The sequence below is a fragment of the Miniopterus natalensis genome, chromosome 4 (genome assembly GCF_054644295.1).
Source record: "Miniopterus natalensis isolate mMinNat1 chromosome 4, mMinNat1.hap1, whole genome shotgun sequence".
NCBI classification, from domain to species: Eukaryota; Metazoa; Chordata; class Mammalia; order Chiroptera; family Miniopteridae; genus Miniopterus; species Miniopterus natalensis.
Genome location: NC_142084.1, coordinates 71,754,247 through 71,772,868, shown reverse-complemented (window position 1 = coordinate 71,772,868; position 18,622 = coordinate 71,754,247). Strand labels below are relative to the sequence as shown.

General features: G+C 51.4%; 1 protein-coding gene across 1 annotated transcript; it reads left to right on the top strand.

The window, feature by feature from the left end:
* The first annotated feature begins 268 nt into the window (after positions 1 to 268).
* Positions 269 to 16,867, top strand: IL12RB1 (interleukin 12 receptor subunit beta 1). The gene is made up of 16 exons (XM_087816180.1): positions 269 to 329; positions 1,262 to 1,324; positions 2,218 to 2,344; positions 2,828 to 2,997; positions 4,208 to 4,347; positions 6,901 to 6,934; positions 8,045 to 8,170; positions 8,931 to 9,013; positions 10,347 to 10,584; positions 12,421 to 12,588; positions 13,278 to 13,415; positions 13,747 to 13,902; positions 14,262 to 14,396; positions 15,279 to 15,399; positions 15,735 to 15,816; positions 16,529 to 16,867. Exons 1-16 carry the CDS (start codon positions 269 to 271, stop codon positions 16,865 to 16,867), a joined length of 2,181 nt encoding a protein of 726 aa, XP_087672306.1.
* The last annotated feature ends 1,755 nt before the right edge of the window (positions 16,868 to 18,622 follow it).

Below are 18,622 nucleotides of genomic sequence, written 5' to 3'. Positions count from 1 at the left end.
CCCAGACCAGGAATCCTGGGTCTGACTTGACCCCCAAGTAGGTTGTGGCTGGCATGAGGCCATGACCACCACCACTGAGCTGACTTCCTGGGTTTCTCTTTCACTTTGACTTGCCCGGGAGGGGCCATGACACCTAACTTTTTTAAAAAATCTTTTTAGTCTTCTTTCTTGCTCAGCTTCAAAGTGTTCAGGGGTGAGAACAAGGCAGTTGGGGTCTCACTGGCAGCGCAAAAACTCTTCTGAGGCCATAGGCCCCTGAGGGGACCTGATGGGGCAGCGAGTGGCCAGGCTGGTCCCGCTCCTCCTCTTCCTGCTCCCCGGACAATGTGGTAAGTTTTCCACCCTGGTGCCACTGCTTTTCTTGCTGGGGGTCATGTGTGTGGAGGGCCAAGGACCTGGGTTCCAGGGCTGGTTTTGTGTCTCTGTGCCTTTCTTTTTCTGTTGTATGGATGATCAGTGAATCGTGGCTTCTGGGCTCAGACTTGGGCATCTCCCCTCCAGTCTTGGTCTTGTCTTATGTAGAATGGGCTGGATCTTTGAATCTTTCCCACCCACCTCCCATAGTTCAACGAGAAATAGTTAAGGAAGGGATATTGAGCGAGTGTGTCTATGATAGATATGCCTAACACAGTATTAAGTATTATATATTCTCTCTCTCCAACTTGTGGAATCCGGTGGGAAGGGGCCCAACCTCCTGTGGATGCTTGGGTTTGGTCTCTCATTCCAGCTCTACTGTTGCTGCTGTGTGACCTTGGACAACTTTTTGCCTCTCTGTTCCTTGGTTTCCTTCTCTGTAAACTGGGGATTCGCAAAGTTTCAGGGCCTCTTGGTGTCAGGCAGGGCTGGAGACCAGGAGACCCTGGATTGCTTTGGAGGAGCAGCCCGAGAGACTGTTGGGTAGATAGGTAGGTGGGTAGGGAGATGGATGGATGGATGGATGGATGGATGGATGGATGGATGGATGGATGGATGGATGGAAGTGTGGATGGATGGATGGGTGGATGGATGGATGGATGGATGGATAGTTGGATGGATGAATAGCTAGAAGGATGGGTGGATGTGTGAGTGGGCAGATGGGTAGATGGGTGAATGGATGGATAGATGGATAAGAAGACGGGTGGATGAGTGGGTGGGTGGGTAGGTGCATAGATGGAAAAGTGGGTGAGGGGGTGGATGGTCACTCGGCCAGCCCCTAGGCCGAGCCCCTCTCCCTATGCAGTGAAAGGCTGGGACTGTCATTATCTCTTCGTTGTCTTTACAGCAGAAGCCTGTGGTATCAGCAGGTGCTGTTTTCAGGACCCACCATATCGGAATGCAGATTCAGGTTGGGGCAATTTTCATTGGGGTTGTGCCGGGCTCTAACTGACAAATCCCTAGCAGCCCCTCCTTCAGCTCCCCCCTGCCTACCAAAGACTCGGGCCCTCCTGGGGTGTGGGAGCTCCTACCTGACAGTCTGCCAGCTTGTCCTCATCCAGCTCCGGTGTCCTGGAGCAGTCATCCTCTCTGAGCCTCGTCTCCTCCCTAGCAGGGTTACAGGGCCTGTGTCTACATCTGTTTAAATTGATCAGCATGTGGGACAGAGTATCTGTTAAATATTTTGAATTTTAATACCCCCCCCCCCGCAGGCATTGCTGGAATATTTAAGTTTGCAATGCACCCCACTAAGGTTCTGCCACTGAGCAAGTGGGTCATCCATTCTTTTGTTCAAGAAATGTTTACTGAGCACTTACTATGTGCATACACAGCCCTAGACATGAAGGAATTAGCTACAAGCCCAAATGTCCTCCTGGGGTCATAGCCTCATGTGGGAGGTAGACAACATCAATAAATGCATATACCCCCTACAGTGACATGCACAGAGCAGGATGAGGGATGGAGACGGAGGGGGCTGCTTCCGGTTGGCTGGTGATGGGGGGGGAGTGGGGGGTGACATGAAGGAAAAACTAGAATGTCAAGATCTGGGGGAAGGGCACAGTATGTGCAAAAGCTCTGAGGTGGGAGTGAGCCTGGTGTTTGAGGGCCCATGAGGAGGCTGATGTGGCTGGAGCAGGGGGAGCAGGGGGGCTGGCAGGAGCCAGGAGTGAAGGGCACAGGAGGGTGCTAGGAGCTGTTCAGACTGTGGAGACACCAGATTACAGAAATGTCACAAAGATTCATCTCGAGGGTATGTCAGCACAGAGACCCCTCCCCTACTCTGGTCTGTTCTCACACCTCCAGGATTCCCTCCAGGCTCAGCTTCAGGTCCCAGAGACCTGAACTGCTACCGGATATTTGGTGCCCGTTATGAATGCTCCTGGGAGTATGAGGGCCCCGCAGCTGGAGTCAGCCATTTCCTGAGGTGCTGGTGAGGACCCTTTCCCTGACCCCAACCCTCCCTCACCCACATCCTGCCATAGCTCCTGACCCAGTTCCCCCGCCCTTCGATGTGTGATCGCAGCCCAGGGCTGGTCCTTGCCTCTTCCTGGGACTCAATTTCTCATGTGAGCAGAGGGTGGGGACCCTGTGTTTTGAGGGGTGGGCTTGGGTGGGAATTCCAAGCTGGGCAGCAATCAGGGTCCCTCTAGCCCTTCTCTCACCCTCACCCTCTCACTCATTTGTTTGTTCATCCATCAATTCATTCTTCCCTTCTCGTTGTGAAAGCTCATGGTGGGAGATCTGGGGTCCCACAAGCCCCTCAATCCCAGGCTGATCTCCAGTGCACCCCCAGGCTGGGGAGGGGAAGTCAAAGGGGCAGAGAAGGATGTGGGGATGTGGTGCACACTGTCTGCCATGGCTGAGATGTTTCTGGGGTCCACTAGATTCAGCATCAACACCCTCCTTCCTGCAGCCTCGGGTCCAGGCACTGCTGCTACTTCTCTGCAGGCACAGCCACCAAGCTGCAGTTCTCTGAACAGGATGGTGTATCTGTGCTGGACAATGTCACTCTCTGGGTGGAATCCTGGGCCGCCAACTGGACAGAGAAGTCGCCCAAGGTTACCCTGAATCTATACAGCTCTGGTCAGCACCCCGTTGCCCTCCTCTTCTGGTTGCCCTTTCTCACACAGAGATGCCTCTGTCCCCCAAGCCTAGACCTGGGGGGATTCTGGGCCCCTAGCAAGAGGCTTGAAAATTCCAGCTATTTACACATCAAAGACTGTTGTGTGACTTGGCAGAGTCTTCCATGGTTCCCTTACCTATCCCCTACTACTGGACACTCAGGTTGCTTTTGGTTTCTCCCTGACACTGTAATGGTGCCAGGACCCTGCTGGGTTTTTTAACTGTTTTTTATGAATCAACAACATGCATTTGGCATACAGTCATAGAGCTGCTGCTGCGTACCACACTGAGCCATAGGGGCCATAGGCAGGGCCAACTGAAGTCACAGCCTTGGACTGGGACTAGAATGAAGCCAGCGAGGTAGCGCCTTGGGTACAACATTTTAAGGGGATGCCAAAAGAACCCTCAGTGGTTAATAAAAACAACACTGCAATGCAATATTTTAAAAAATAAAAATTAATGAAAAAAACCCATGATGTACAAAATATCAAAATGTTAGATAAAGACAGGATCCAACCCTGTATTTGTACAACCTTGCCTCACTTGCCTCACCCTAATCCTGACCCTGCCTCTGCCTTCATGGAGCCCAGATTCAAGTGGGGGTGATGGATGAGGCATGATCAATTCACATGTTGAGATACTGCTGGGAGGTCAAGGTGATGCCTCCAGCTCAAGCTGAGTCCTGAAGGATATTGAATCCAGCAGAAAGAAAGGTGGGGAAGTGTGTTCCCCGTGGAGAAATGTGTACCACAGCAAGTGCAAAGGACTGAGGTAGAATTGGGTATGACAAGATGATAGATGTCTCAGGCTCCTTGAAGTGGGTCTAAAAAGATTAGTAAGATTTCCCTAATAGTCATTTAGAAAACAGAATTAATTACCGTCTTGTCAGCAGTTGGCAAGAGTGCCTATCTCAGCACAACCTTGTCAGCAATGGGTGTTACTATTTTAAAGATCTCTTCACTAACAGGATCCTGTGTATAAAACTTGACTCTTTGACCTATAGAATTCTAGGCTTAGGCAGGAACTTCAAGGGTGTCCCTGATTCATGTTTGGAAGACTTGGTTGGTTACCCTGGGCTGGGCGAGGTGTGGGCAGATTTTCTGGAATTTTGGGGACCAACAGCTCACACAAATGTCGGCTTCCCCTCCCCAACCTCCACCTCTGCATCCAGTTAAATACGACCCTCCGCCAGAAGACATCAAAGTGTCACGGTTAGCAGGGCAGCTGTGCATGGAGTGGGAGACCCCAGCCCGCCAGGAGAGCGCTGAGGTGCAGTTTCGGCACCGGACACCTGACCGTCCATGGAAGTTGGTGAGTTTGTTTCCCAGGTCAGGAGTGGGCACAGGCCACCGGGGCAGTGTCACCATCTTTATATCTATTTCCCCTCCCACTTGGCCTCCACTCTTGCCCCATGTCTAGCCTCTAAGGTCTCTCCGACATGCAGCTCTGATTGTGACCTCCCTTGTTCATACACCCTCCATGGCTCCCTAATCCCCTCAGGAGGGCAGCATTGTCCTCAGCCAGCCCTAGGGGCCCTCACTTGCCCTGTGCTTCCTCGGGCACCCTCCTGAATGGCCATCATTCTCTACCCATGCCCTGGATTCCCAGCTTTCTTGCCTTTGCACATTAAGTTTCCTCCACGTGCTTGGCCTCCCTCTCCGTATGAGCACATGGAACACAGCTCACCCTCAGAATCCAGCTCAAGGGCCACCTCTTCCAGGAAGCTGCCCTTCTACCCATTCCTTCTTCTTTCCCTCCCTTCCTTCTTTTTTAAAAATTTAGACATGCCTTGGCCAGTGTAGCCCAGTGGTTAAAGTGTTGTCCTGTGCACTGAAGGGCCCCAAGTTTGATTCCCCGTCAGGCCACATACCCAGGTTGCAGGTTCAATCCTTGTTCGGGGCACATGAGGCAACAGATTGATGTTTCTCTCTCATACAGATGTTTCTCTCTCTCTCCTGAGCTTCTCCCTTCCTCTTGCTATAGAATCAATGAAAAACATATCCTCGGGTGAGAATTTTAAAAATTGAGATATAATTGACATATGACATTACATTAGTTTCAGGTGCATAACGTAATGATTCAATATTTGTACATATTGCAAAATGATCACCACAATAAATCTAGTTAACTTCTGACACCACACGTAGTCACAGGTTTTCTTTTTCTCGCGATGAGAACTTTTAAGGTCTACTCTCTTAGCAACTTCCAAATCTGCAACACAGTATTGTGAGCTGTAGTCACCGTGCTGCACATCACATCTCCATGACTACCTTGTAACTGGAAGTTTGTATCTTTTGACCACCTTCAACCATTTTGCCTACCCCCAACCCCTGCCTCCCTGCCTCTGGCAACCACTTATCTGTTCTCTGTATCCACAAATTTGGTTTTCTGTTTTTTTGTGCTTTTAGGTTCCACATATAAGTGAGATCATATGGTATTTGTCTTTCTCTGTTTAACTTTTCTCACTTAGCACAATGCCCTCAAGTTTCATCCCTGTTGTCACAAACGGCAATCTTTCCTTATTTTTAATGGCTGAATAATATTCCATCTTATATACATACCACACTTTCCTTATCCATTCATCCATTGATAGACACCTCGGTTGTCTTCATGTCTTGGCTCTTGTAAATAATGCTGCAGTGAACATAGAGGTGCATATATCTTTTCGAGTTAGTGTTTTTGTTTCCTTCGGATAAATACCCAGAAGTGGAATTGCTGGATCATATAGTAGTTCTAGTTTTAATTCTTTGATGAACTTCCATACTACTTTCCATAGAGGCAGCATCAATTTACAATCCCATTAACAGAGCACAAGGGTTCCCACATTCTCGCCAGCGTTTGTTACCTCTTGTCTTTTTGGTGATACCCATTTTACAGGTGTGAGGCGGTACTCAGCATGGTTTTGATTTGCATTTCCCTGATGATTAGAGACGTTGAGCATGTTTTTCTGTACCTGGTGGCCATCTGTATGTCTTCTTTGGGCCTTCATTCATTCTTCAGTTGCTGTCTGTTCCCTGCTCCAGCCACATAAGCCTACACCTGCAAGACACAGCCAGGACCCAGTCCCCAAGGGGCCCCAAGTTTGAGGGAGACAGAGACCCCCCAGCCTCTGAATTGTGACCAGTCTCCTCCTCCCTCAGACTGGGATCATCTCGAGGGTGGGGCGTTGCCTCAGCTTCAGCCCCATCTTCCCTCCAAATGTTGTGCCCCTCCAAGCCTCAGTTTCCCTATCAGGTGACTAGGTTTGGATCAATCAGCAGCAGATGACATGGGACTCTGATGGGGAGGGACCTCCTTTTATGTTTTATTTCCAGCCCGCTAAGCACACTCTGCAGTAGACCCTCTCAGACCCCTTTGTAGGTGAGGAAACTGAGGCTCAGGATGTCAGGAACCTCTCAGGATCACACAGGGAGTATGGGGCAGGCTGGGACAGGGCTGTCCTGACCTCCAACACCACAGACAGATTTTGCCAACTAAAATAATTTTTTAGGAAATATAAAATAAATTTTGTTTCCTAAAACAGTTCTTTTAAATAAGTATTTAAATTTGGAATAATCTTAGATTTTCAGAAAAATTACAAAGAAATACAAAGTGCTCCCATGGAATCTTTGTCCATCCCTGACTGAGCTGCACAGGGTACACCACTATGACCAAACTCCAGAGGTTATTGAATGTTACTCATTTTTCTAAGAATGTCTTCTTTTGCACTGAGATCCATTCCAGAGTTTCATGTTGTACTTAGTAAAATAGTATTTTAAAATAAAATATTAATAATGAAAGAATAATATTTTTACTAATAATATTAGAGCTAATATTTTTCAACAGCAAAATGTAAACCAATATATAAATATGGTCTTGCCCTAGGGTGACTGTGCAAATCAGGATGCTTCTGGCTTTGGTGAGAATAAGAACAGTAACAGCAACAGCTGCGGCAAATTATCATTACTCGAGCGCCTACTGTGTGCCAGGCCAGTGCTGCATTCTTTGTATACCTGTTGGCTTGCCCTGTAGTTCTGTATTGGATTAGTCCCACTTTACAGGTGAGGAAACAAAGGCTGGGGGGGGTGAGAAGCCTTAGGCCAAAGTCACATTTCAAGGGGTGGCCTTGCTGGGACTCAAACCAGGGACCGCGAAGTAGATGATCCTCGAGGTTCCAAGAGGACAGGCTCTGGCCTTTTCTTGCCGTGTCCTCAGGGCCTGGCACACAGTTGTCTCTTAGAAAGTGCATGTAGCCCAGCCTGTGTGGCTCAGCGGTTGAGCATAGACTTATGATCCAGGAGGTCCAGGTTCGATTCCCAGTCAGGGCACATGCCCAGGTTGTGGGCTCGATCCCCAGTCGGGGGTGTGCAGGAGACAGCCGATCAATGGCTCTCATCATTGATGTTTCTTTCTCTCCCTCCCCCTGAAATCAATAAAGATTCTTTTTTTAAGTGTATGTATACAGTTGGTACCCAATAAGTGCAGGTACGCAGTTGGCACTCAAGTCCACAATGGCTAAGTGACCCATGCCATGCCCCCTGCACCCTCAGGTGTGGGACAGCCCCTTGGCCTGATGCAGTGGTGGGGAGCGTCCTGGTTGTATAGGGCCCGTGAAATCATTTGGTCTGGCCCTGCCAAGGCACCTGCAGGCGGGACTCGAAATTCAGTAAATCTAGGACCTTTTTTATAGCTGATTTTTAAAAAATGTATCTTTATTGATTTCAGAGAGAGGGAAGGAGAGAGAGAGAGACAGAAACATCAGTAATGAGAGAGTCATTGATAGCTGTCTCCCGCCCGCCCCCGCCTGGGGATCGAGCCCGCAACCCGGGCATGTGCCCTGACCGGGAATTGAACCGCGATCTCCTGAATCTAGGTTGATGCTCAACCGCTGAGCCACGCCCGGCTGGGCTATAGCTAATTTTTAAGTTGATAATTTTGTATGGCCGTGAATGATGTTATATATATCCAAATGGCCTTTGGCAGAAAAAAGGTTCCCCACCCCTCCCTGAGTTTCACCTGTTTTCCCTAGAGTCGTGCTTCTGCCCGCTGGAGACAAACGAAGCCCAGGAATTCCAGCTAAGGCGGCGGCAGCTTGGGCCAGGGGCCCTGCGAGGTCCCTGGAGCAGCTGGAGCAGCTCCGTGTGTGTCCCCCCTGGTGAGAGTGCCCAGAACCACAGGGACAGGGGCAGGCATTAGAAATGTGGCAGCGGGTATTAGAAGTAAGGCGGCAAGCGTTAGAAACAAGATGACGGGTTTTGAAATGGGGCAGTAGGAGAAATCAGTGAACTTGACTAACAGGTGGCAGCGAGCGTGTTTCACTTTGTAAGTTGTGGTGAATGCATAATCTAAAAAGAAAACATTTATGTCTTCCTCTCCTTCCAATTTGGTTGGTTTTGTTCTTTAAAGTTGCACAAGGAATTGACAGGTGAAAGTGGCTGTGTCAGGAAGATATTTTCCCAAATAATATAGGAAGCTGGAGCCTGGGCAGCTCAGGAGAAAAGATGTGATCCCCGGGCAGGGGGTGGGACGGGGAGGGTGGGATGGGGGTGACTGTCAACATTTGTCCTCAACCCTGCCAGCTGGGGCCTCCTCCTTTCCAATGGCATGTCTGCTGGGCAAGAACTCTAAGAGCTGTTTTCAGATTTTTCTTTAAATTGTGATAAAGAACATATAACATTAAATGCACCATTTTACACGTTTTACAGTGTCTAGTTCCATCACATTAAGTATATTCATATTGTGAAACATATCTCTGTGTTTTCAGATTTGTAAGGTATTTAAGAACCCATGTAATCCTGTGTTTCATGGGAGGGAAGGAAAAGGTCCCAGATCCCCATCCAAGGTTTGCAGGAGTTTATGAGAAAAGGCAGCCCTGGGACTCAGGCGTCACTCACTGTCTGACTGTTTCATGACAGACCCGCCCCCACTGCCGGAGGTGCTGTTCTTGGTGGAGCCGCTTGGCCTGGATGGGAGGAGGCAAGTGACCCTGCAGAGGCAGGTAACAGGGGCTGTCGCAGGGCTGTGTGGTGCAGGGGCCCGGGAGGAGACTAGAGGCTGGCGGGAGGGGGAAGGGGAAGGGAAAGGAGGGCGGTGCACAAGCAGGGGACCGAGGGAGACAAGACGTGTAGGTGGCAGAGACTGGGGGGGCTGAGGGTTTAACTCTGAATGTACTGGGAACCATGGAAGGTATGTGAGCAGAGGAGGGATATGGTTGGACTCAGGTGTTCATAGGCTCCCTCTGGCTGCCATCAGGACAACAGATTGTGGGGGGCTTTGGTGGACACTGGAAGGCCAGGAAGGGGTCAATCATGTTGGTCTGGATGGGAGATGATTTCTCTTTGCCCCCAAAGCAGCCCATTTAGAACAGTCAAACTAATTAACCCTTTTACAAAGAAGGAAACTGAGGCACAGAGGGAAAATTTCTTACCTGCCCTGGTCGGGTGGCTCAGTCGGTTGGAGTGTCGTCCCGGACACCGAAAGGTTGAGGGTTTGATTCCAGTCAGGGCACATGCCTAGGTTTCGGGTTTTATCCCCAGTCGGGTGTGTGTGGGAGGCAACCAGTTGATGTTTCTCTCTCACATAGATGTTTATCTCTCTCTTTCTTCCCCTCTCTCCAAAATCAATAAACATATCCTCGGGTGAGGAATAAAAATATTTTTTCTTACCTGAGTCAGGGGCAAAAGCATGACAAATTTCACCATAATTGACTCAGCCAGGTCCCCAGTGGGCCATCACAATAAGTCTACATGGAGGCTCCTTCACTTCCAGGGTTTCCTCTCATTTTAATTCCTTTTCTTAGGAAAAATTTCCAGGGCGAGGTCACTGGGTCCAAAAATGGAAACTTTTTTCCTCCTGGCTTTCAGCGGGTTTTGCCAAATTATTCCCGCCACCAAGAAAACAAACAAAACCGTCATGCGTTGGATGTGAATGCGTTTCTCAGCAGCCTTGCTAGCACTGAGGTTTATTGTTATTATTTATTTTTTTAAAAATATATCTTTATTGATTTTAGAGTGAGGACCGGAAAAGGAGAGAAAGAGCTGAAACATCAATGATGAGAGAGTCACTGACTGGCTGCCTCCTGCACGCCCCCGACTGGGGATCGGCCCGCAACCTCGGGCATGTGCCCTGCCCGGGAATCAAACCGCGATCCCCTGGATCCTAGGCTGATGCTTAACTGCTAGCCATGCCCGGCAGGGCAAGGTTTATTATTTTTCAAGTTTTTGGCATATGTCATAGGCTGTGGCCCATGGATGAGTGTGTTCATGGGCTGTGCCCATGAGGACAATGAACCTGTTCAGGTCCCCACAAGCCTTCTCTCCCACTCATGACAGCTGTTCCAGCTCCAGCTCCCAGAAGGCTGCCATGGGTCCAAGTCTGGCGCAGAGGTGACCTACCACCTCCACCTGCACATGCTGTCCTGTACGTGCAAGGCCAAGGCAACGAGGACCCTGAGTCTGAGAAAAGCACTCCACCTCTCAGGTGCTGCCTATGACCTGGCTGTTGTCTCCAGGAATCGCTTTGGCCCCGGCCCCAACCAGTCGTGGCACATTCCTGCCCACACGCACGCAGGTAACTCCTCCGGCTGGGGAGGGCTGGAGGGCGCCTGGGAGCTGAGCTCCTGCTCTGAGCCTCAGCTAGACTAGGGTGAGGCGGAGGACACACAAAAACTTAAGGGGGTGTCTAATTTAGAGGTGTGTCAAAAGTCAGTAGTCAAGATACATAATGTTATAATGCAATATTTAAAAAAAATCCTCACTGGCAAACTACAGCCCAGGATAACTGTCTTTTTTGTAAATAAAGTTTTATGGGGACAAGGGCTGCGATCAGGGTGTGGCGAATGAGCCAGGGTCATGCAAGTACAGGGTTATTTCTATCTTCATTTAAAATCTTGATAGTTTGTTCAATATACATATTAAGTACATACATGTATTTATATATAAAATGAAAAATCAAGGTTTATATTGCCCTGGCCAAGTGGGTCGGTTGGTTGGAGTGTCATCCCATACACCAAAAGGCTGCTGGTTTGATCTCTGGTCAGGGCACATACGGGAGTCAACTCATTGATGATTCTCACATCGATGTTTCTCTCTCTCTCCCTCCCCTCTCTCTCTCTAAAAAAAAAGTCAATGAAAACCTAGCCTCAGGTGAGGATTAAAAAAAGTTAAGATTTATATTTATATGTGTGTGTGTGTGTGTGTGTGTGTAAACCCACACACATATATATTTCATTGAGGTGAAATTCACATAGCAAAATTAACTACTTTAACATGTGCAATCCAGTGGCATTTAGTGCATTCACAATGTTGTGCAACCACTATGTCTAATTCCATAACATTTCCGTCACCCCAAAAAGAAACCACATCCTCATTGGCAGTCGCTCACCATCCCCCCTCCCCCAGCCCTTGGCAACCACTAATCTACTTTCTGTGGCTATGAATTTACCTGTTCTGGACATTTCATATAAATGGAATCACATACTACATGGCCTTTTGTGTCTAGCTTCTCTCTCACTCAGTATGATGTTATTTTTGCATTCATTTTGATGTTTTAAAAAGATTGCATTAAGACAGTGTTTATCTTGATGACCGAATTCTCCTTTCTTCCTTAAATTTCATGCCTGAGATGAGTGCCTCGCTCATCTCAGCCTGGCCCTGGCCCTGTAGAGCAGTCAACAACCCTGTGAGGGCAGGGCTACTGCAATGATGCCTGTTTCAGAGCTGAGATGGCTGAGATCTCAGACAGGTGAAGCCACTTGCCAGGGTGGCACAGCAATGAGTCTGCCAGCCGCTGGCCTGGTTTGGCCATGGCCTCGCTGTGTGACCTTGGGTTGGTGACGCTCCTTCTCTGAGCCTCAGTTTCTATATCATTGGGTGACCATGGTCCCACTGCATAGCAAAATGGTGCCTGTAAAGTACTTGGCACTGGTCTAGGGTGTACAGTCGGTGCTTGGAAGCAGCACTAACCTCTCAGGTTGCTCTAGGGAATGGGAGAGATGTACTCAGGGGACTGAGTGGGTGTGTCCTCCACCTCTGAGCTCTGATCATGCCCCACCCACCCCTGAGTAAGGTGGGTGGGAGCTGGCCAGGCATCTGCTGGAGCAGGAGACTCCCAGCAACCAGGCTGGTGCAGGGAATGTGTCAATCCATGTAGCACTGATGGGGGTGTCCTGGCAAGGAACCCTTGGTCAGGCTGTGGGAGGATTCAACTCATTTAAATAGCCCCTCTGTCCCCTCTGTGCCCAACCTCCCATCTAGCAGCTCCCAGTGTGCGGAGACAGAGATACAGACACTCTGGGCCCCGTGGGGTAGGGCTGGGCAAGAGGGTAGGGAGAGGCTACAGGAGCCCTGGTGAGGGGAGGGGCAGACTGAGGCGGCTGTCCTGATGTGCCTCCCTACCTCCTTTCAGAACCAGGAGCTCTGAATATCAGCGCTGGAGCCAATGGGACCACTATGAGTTGGCGGGCCTGGGCTCCAGGCCTGACGTACTGCATTGAGTGGCAGCCCCAGGGCCAGGACAAGAGCCCTGCCAACTGCACCCTCACTGCACCCAAAGACCCAGATTCTGCTGGAACTGGTACCATGGTGGTGGTTGCCCTCTGTCTCCTCCATTAGAGCTCCCAGCTGGCTCTGACCTACAGGGATTGTACATGTAGGGTGTCTAAGGCTAGAGAGGTCTTGCCACTTGCTTGAATCATACAGAGGTGGGGACAGGCCAAGACTCTCCCACCTCCCTCCATGCAGGCTGGAGCCTCCTGCCTGGAACCTGGGTGACAGGGCTCAGCCTCGGGCAGATGGCACCCAGGAGGGTAATGAGTCTCACATTCCAGGGTGTTTCTTAAACATTCACCCTCATCAAGGAAGGTGGCAGCTAGCAAGATGCTGGTGGCAAAGTAATGAGGCCTCTGGAGTGAAAGAGAAGGTGCCATGTGACCCAGGAAACCTTTCACTCTCCCACTTCTTGTCCTGGGCCTGGCCGGGGCCACAGGAAGCTTTAGCTTCAACCTGTCCCTCAAAGAACTCCCAGCCTGGGGAGAAAGCTGGATACAGATACTCTGCCCTATGGAGTAATTGCTGGGCTGGAGGGCTTAGCGGTGGGTTGGGGAGCATAGGGAAGGGATCCTGGAGGAGGGGATATTGGTGCAAAGGCTTTGACATGTAAGTAGGAGTGCTCTAGGAGTTCCTTGAAGATGGCACAGCCAGTGCAAAGGTGCAGAGGTGGGAACACAAACTATTTACTGACCTAGCCCTTGCTAATCCTTTCAGTAACCCACCACTGGAGCCAAGCTTCCGGGGCAATGGGGCAGAAGATGTGTTACAACATCACCATCTTTTCTTCTGCACAACCGAAGAAGCCCACCTCATGGTCCACAGTCTTATCCACCTACCACTTTGGGGGCAACGGTGAGTGGCCCAAACTTGCAGGGTGGTCTCCCTGGAGGACTCAGCAATGGTCTTAGGAGTCAGGAGGAGGGAATAAGCATTTAGAGGTACCTACTGCATGTCGGACCTTGGCCAATGCCAGGCATATAGAGTGAGCTCAGTCAACTCCTAAGACACCCTGAGAGGCATTGCCCCATTTTATAGATATAAAAACTGAGGCTCAGAGAGGGGAAGTGACAGCGCCTGAGTGGTGGAGCTGGGATTCTGTGGCCAAGGTTACCTGGACAGTGCTGGGATAGAAATGCTTGGCTAGAGCCCTTGGAGTTGACCATGGCAATGGTGTTGGTTGCAGCCTCAGAGGCTGGGAGCCCACAGCACATTTCAGTGAAGATGCTCAGCCCAAACTCGGTGACTGTGGACTGGATGCCATCTCTGCTGAGCACCTGCCCTGGCGTCCTAAAGAAGTACATCGTACGCTACCAGGACGAAGACAGCAACCAGGTGTCTGGTATGCGGGGCAGCGCAGGCCTGGCTAGGGGAGGAAGGGGTCTGAGCGTGAGTCCTGCCTTGCTGTGTGACCCTGGGCACATCACTGCCCCTCTCTAGTCCCTGGTTTTCCCATAACACAAGATAATTGGATTCAAAGGTCTTGACTGCCTCTTCTAAGCCCCCAGAGAGGGCCCAGTGGGCTTTGGCCAAATGCTCACAATGTGCCAGGCATGTGGATGGTAACCTCTCACTCATATCAGCAACTCCACTCCCATGGTGTGACAGCCCAGCTGGGTGGGACCACGGACACCCCACTGCTCGAGCCCAGCCTCCTGGGAGTAAAGGGGATCCATGGACCTATGGTTGCTTCCCCTGCAGAGCTGCCCGTGAACCCCACAGAGACCCAGGTCACCCTTGGTGGTCTGCGGGCTGGCACAGCCTACAGCGTGCGGGTGCGAGCGGACACCGCGACACTGAGGGGCACCTGGAGCCAGCCCCAGGGCTTCCGCATGGGTGAGTAGGCGCCAGGGGCAGGGCCCAGGTATTTATATGCACTGCGCCATCCCACCTGTAAGAAGCCCTGCCCTCCGTGCATCACCTTCAGGAGAAAGTCCCAGCCTGATCTGCTCCCACTGCCTCCACCAACCTCATCTCCGACAGCTTCCCCTTTTGAACTGTCTCTCACACTCCTGTGGCCTTGCCCATGAGGGACCCTCTGCCTGGAATGTTTTTTCTCCCTGTTTTCAAACTCCTATTCATCCTTCAAAACTCAGTGCAAAAGCTTCCTCCTCCAGGAAGCCTTCTGTGCTTCCCTCTGGGCACCCTCCAGCTGTGACTGCTCCTCTTCCCCACCTGACACCTTGGGAGTGGGTGGGGGTGTCTGTGTCTGGCTCTGCCTTCTCCAGTTGGGGGCTTCTGGAGAGGATGAGGGAGCAGGGGCACTGTTTACTGAGTAAGTGAAGGAATGCATATGAATGAATGAGTGACTTTCTCATCACAAGGATAAAGAAGTGGGCTCCATTGTCTTGGGGTGTGTGACAGAGATTTGGAGACTAAATGATCCCTGTTCCTGCCACAGTCCCTGGCTGTTGTCCTTGCAGTGAAACGTGGATAGAGCCAATAGAACCAGTCAGGTTTGGTGTGGTATGGGCACCTCTGGGTCCAGCGGAGCTACAGAGTCCTGAGCACTTCCTGTGCGCCAGGCCTTTATCCCATAGTCACGGGTCAGGTGGGTCCCCTGGTCTCCCACTTCACAGGTGAGGAAACTGAGGCAGTGGGAAACTGTGCTGTGCCAAGGTCAAGAGGGAGTTCATGGAGGGCCTGGCCCAAAGAGCTCCCTCCTTGGCCAGGGGCGGGAGGTCTTCCTCCCCCAACCCAAGCTCTCCCACCCCCAAGAAGTGCAGCTTTCGGAGGCGGAGTCGCCTGATTTGTCCTCCATCCCCGTCATCCTCGCGTCTCTGGGGAGCTTCCTGAGCATTCTCCTCCTGGGTGTCCTTGGGTACTTCAGCCTGAACAGGTAACTCCCAGCCTCTCCCTGACATGATCCCCCGACAACAGCTATAGTAACAGTAATAGTAACAGTAGTGGTAACAATAACGGTAGCAGTAATAACCACTCACGCCAAGTAGGGCTTTTTGCTCACTTTACAGATGAGGAAGCTGAGGTCTAGATGGTAATGGCATCCAGCAGTGGGGGCAGAGCTGGGATGTGACTCCTGCCCTGCCCTCCCCAATTCATATCCTCACTACCACCTTTGTAACCTAACGAAGATGAAAAATATAAGTCAGAACAATGCAACGGTAAGAACAGACAGAAGCACTGCCTCTCTGACCAGCTCCCCTCCCTCTCCAGGGCCTTGCCGCACCTGTGCCCGCCCCTGCCCACACCCTGTGCCAGCACTGCTGTTGAGTTTCCTAGCAGCCAGGGGAAGCAGGTAAGGGCTCCTTTTCTAATTCTAGGTCCTGTTTATTGGACCTATACTCTGGGCAAGGGCTCTGCTGAGTAATGGCCATGTATTAGCTCATTTTATTCTCCCCCAACTCACTAAGACAGGGACTCCAAAAACCTGTCTTATTTTCCAGATGGGCAAGCAGAGGCCCAAAGAGAAACTCCTGTGGGCCATTTCTTAACAGCAGAAACAACTCAGAGTAACTTTAAACAAAAAGGAAACTAATGGGGGGGGGGGAAATCCCCGGGTGGTGGGCTTCAGGCATGGCTGGATCCAGGAACTGTGGACTTATCTTTCTGTGCTGCTGTCCTCCCTGCAGGCTTCTCTCCCAGGCAGGCTCAGCCTTCTCCCATGAAAGAGAATGTCCATTTTCCCCATTAACTGGAGCAAAACTCTCAGGGCTATCACCCATCACAGATTGGCCCAGCATGGGTCACATGCCCATCCCTGAGCCTACTGCAGGATCCAGGAGTCTGGAGTGCTCTGATTGACTGGGCCAGGGTCACATGCCCAAGTATATCAACTATGAGAAAAGCAGGGGCAATTTTCCAAAGAGAAGTGGGGGGGTCCTTCCAATGGATCCTCAAATTGGTCTCAAGTTTTGAGAATTAAGCCAGTAGGGACCTGGTCCACCCCATCCTCATGTGGATAGGAAATAGAGCCCTGACCAGAGCCTCACCCTATCCTCCCTCTCCAGGCTTGGCAGTGGGTCAGCCCAGGAGACTTTCCGGTGGAGGAGGAAGAGTCCCTGAAAGAGGCCCTGGTGGTGACCATGCCCTTTGAAAAAGGCGAAGTGGCTGACCTGGACACACCCAGCCCTCTCAAGGACAAGATAGAGCTGCCTCAGGGCACCCTTGAGTCAGCCCTAGACACAGAGCTGCCCTTGGAGGACAGGAGACAGGTGCAAGGACACCTTGAGACCAGGGTGCTGGGGCCCAGTGGGAAGAACAGTCTGGAGGGCAGCCCTGCCCAGGAAACTGGACTGTCCCTGCTCCTGGGAGATCACACGCAGAGTCCTAGGGCCAATGGTCCTTGACATATGGGCCTGGAGGGAAAAAAGGAAATGTCTGCCTTATCTTACGGACAGAAAGACTGACGAATGAAGTCACAGCAGCTGGTTGTTAAATGCTTATTGCACACCCAGCTGTTCAGTTCAGACACTCGCATGATGCCTGAGGTACACTGCTGTCTTATTTTACTATTTTACAGATGTGACAACTGAAGCATAGAGAAGGCAAGTGGCTCTCGTGAAGCCACATGGCACAGGCGGGAGTCAAACTCTGGCCAAGTGACCCAGACCCCATTTCCACCTCCCAGGTTCTGCCACCATTGCCCCCTCCCCACTCTGTCCAGCACCTCTTGCTACACATCCTGTGAGGGGGACCCCAAAAACCTCCAAGAAACAGAAGCTGCTCCACCAGGCTGGGCCTGACATTAATGGGGCAGGGACAGGTGCGTCATTGGTCTGTTGGGAGTGAAATAGACTGGAGAATGGCCCAAAGGAGTCTAAGCTATTCCCAGGGTCCTGGGCTGGGCATCCTGTCCCAAGAGCATTGGATGGGGAGTCTGGGCACTCAGCTCCCCCCTGCCCTGCCGGATCTCCAGGCTCAGAGGATCTAGGTAAGGGGAAAAGAAGGGAGACTCCAACATTCTGAGGGAGATGGGGGCTCCTTTCTAGCCTCAGTCTCCTCCCCTGTAAGATGAAAGTGATGATAATGTAGACCTCACAGAGCTGTCAGGAGAGCCTAAGCCTTAATAAATGAGCCTTCTCTTGGGATTGTTTCCCCTGGCTGAAGCCTGAATTTCTGCTCAAAATCCCAATAGGAGCTCGAGAATCCATTTATTTATTCACTCATTCCACATGCACTTATTAATAATCTTTTCTGGGTTCCCCAAAAAGCACCTCGTCTGGGGGAGACACTGCTGGATGATCACTCTGTCAAGTCAGGACTGGGCAGGGGGCGGGACGGACCCAGGGGAAGTGAGGCTGTGTTTCCCCCTAACAGGAGCCTTGGTTCACCCCACAGCACCCCACTCCCACCCCACCCCACCCCCACCCCCTTTCCCGGAGTCGGTCCGCCCTCCACCCCGGGCTCAGGCGAGGACCTGGGGTTCCTCTCTCCTCCTCACACCGAGAGGCCCTCAGCAGGACCTGTGTTCCCCACCCCCATGCACACTCTAAACAGGCTGCTTCCTGACCCCTTATCGAGTCGTCGCGCATTCCCACCATGGCCATGGGGTGGCAGCATCGGCGCGTGTCTCCTGGGCCCCAGCCCCCCTCCTCCCACCTCCCAAGGAGTGTGCAAAACAAACTTTTCCGGTTTAAAAAGCAGGGAGTGGGGGAGATGAAAACTCAGAACCACTGATTTTATGGCAAAAAGGGATGAGGCCAATGGGTGAAGAATGTCAGGGAGCCGGTAAGACTGGGAGGCAAGAGGTTAAGGTCCCGCCCATTTGGGGGGCCTCAGTTTCCCATCTGTGTGTCTCGATGGGGGGTGGGGAACACCGAGGCCTTATTAGCCCCTGCCCTCCAGTTACACGTGGCTGTTCACTGTTCCCTCCTTGGATTCGCCACCTCCCAGCTTTTGCACAGGCCTGCCAGGCATGCGCTCAATGGGGGCACCCCCTCCTATTCTTCAGGGCTGGGCTCCAACCTGAGAAGGTGGCCCAGACAGTGGCGGGGCCAAATGGACAGACAGGGGAGGATGCTAGAGCGGCAGCCTCATGAGAAAGACCTGGGTGACCTGACTCCCCTCAATTCTAGAACCTTCCATCTCCATGCCCCATAGTG

What these genes read in the sequence shown, in the direction of transcription:
- IL12RB1 (XM_087816180.1), top strand. Translation starts at nt 269, where the DNA reads ATGGGGCAGCGAGTGGCCAGGCTGGTCCCGCTCCTCCTCTTCCTGCTC. An exon ending in TCCTGCCCACACGCACGCAG is followed by an intron (nt 10,585 to 12,420) that starts GTAACTCCTCCG and finishes ACCTCCTTTCAG; the next exon opens with AACCAGGAGCTCTGAATATC. An exon ending in GCCCCAGGGCTTCCGCATGG is followed by an intron (nt 14,397 to 15,278) that starts GTGAGTAGGCGC and finishes CCCACCCCCAAG; the next exon opens with AAGTGCAGCTTTCGGAGGCG.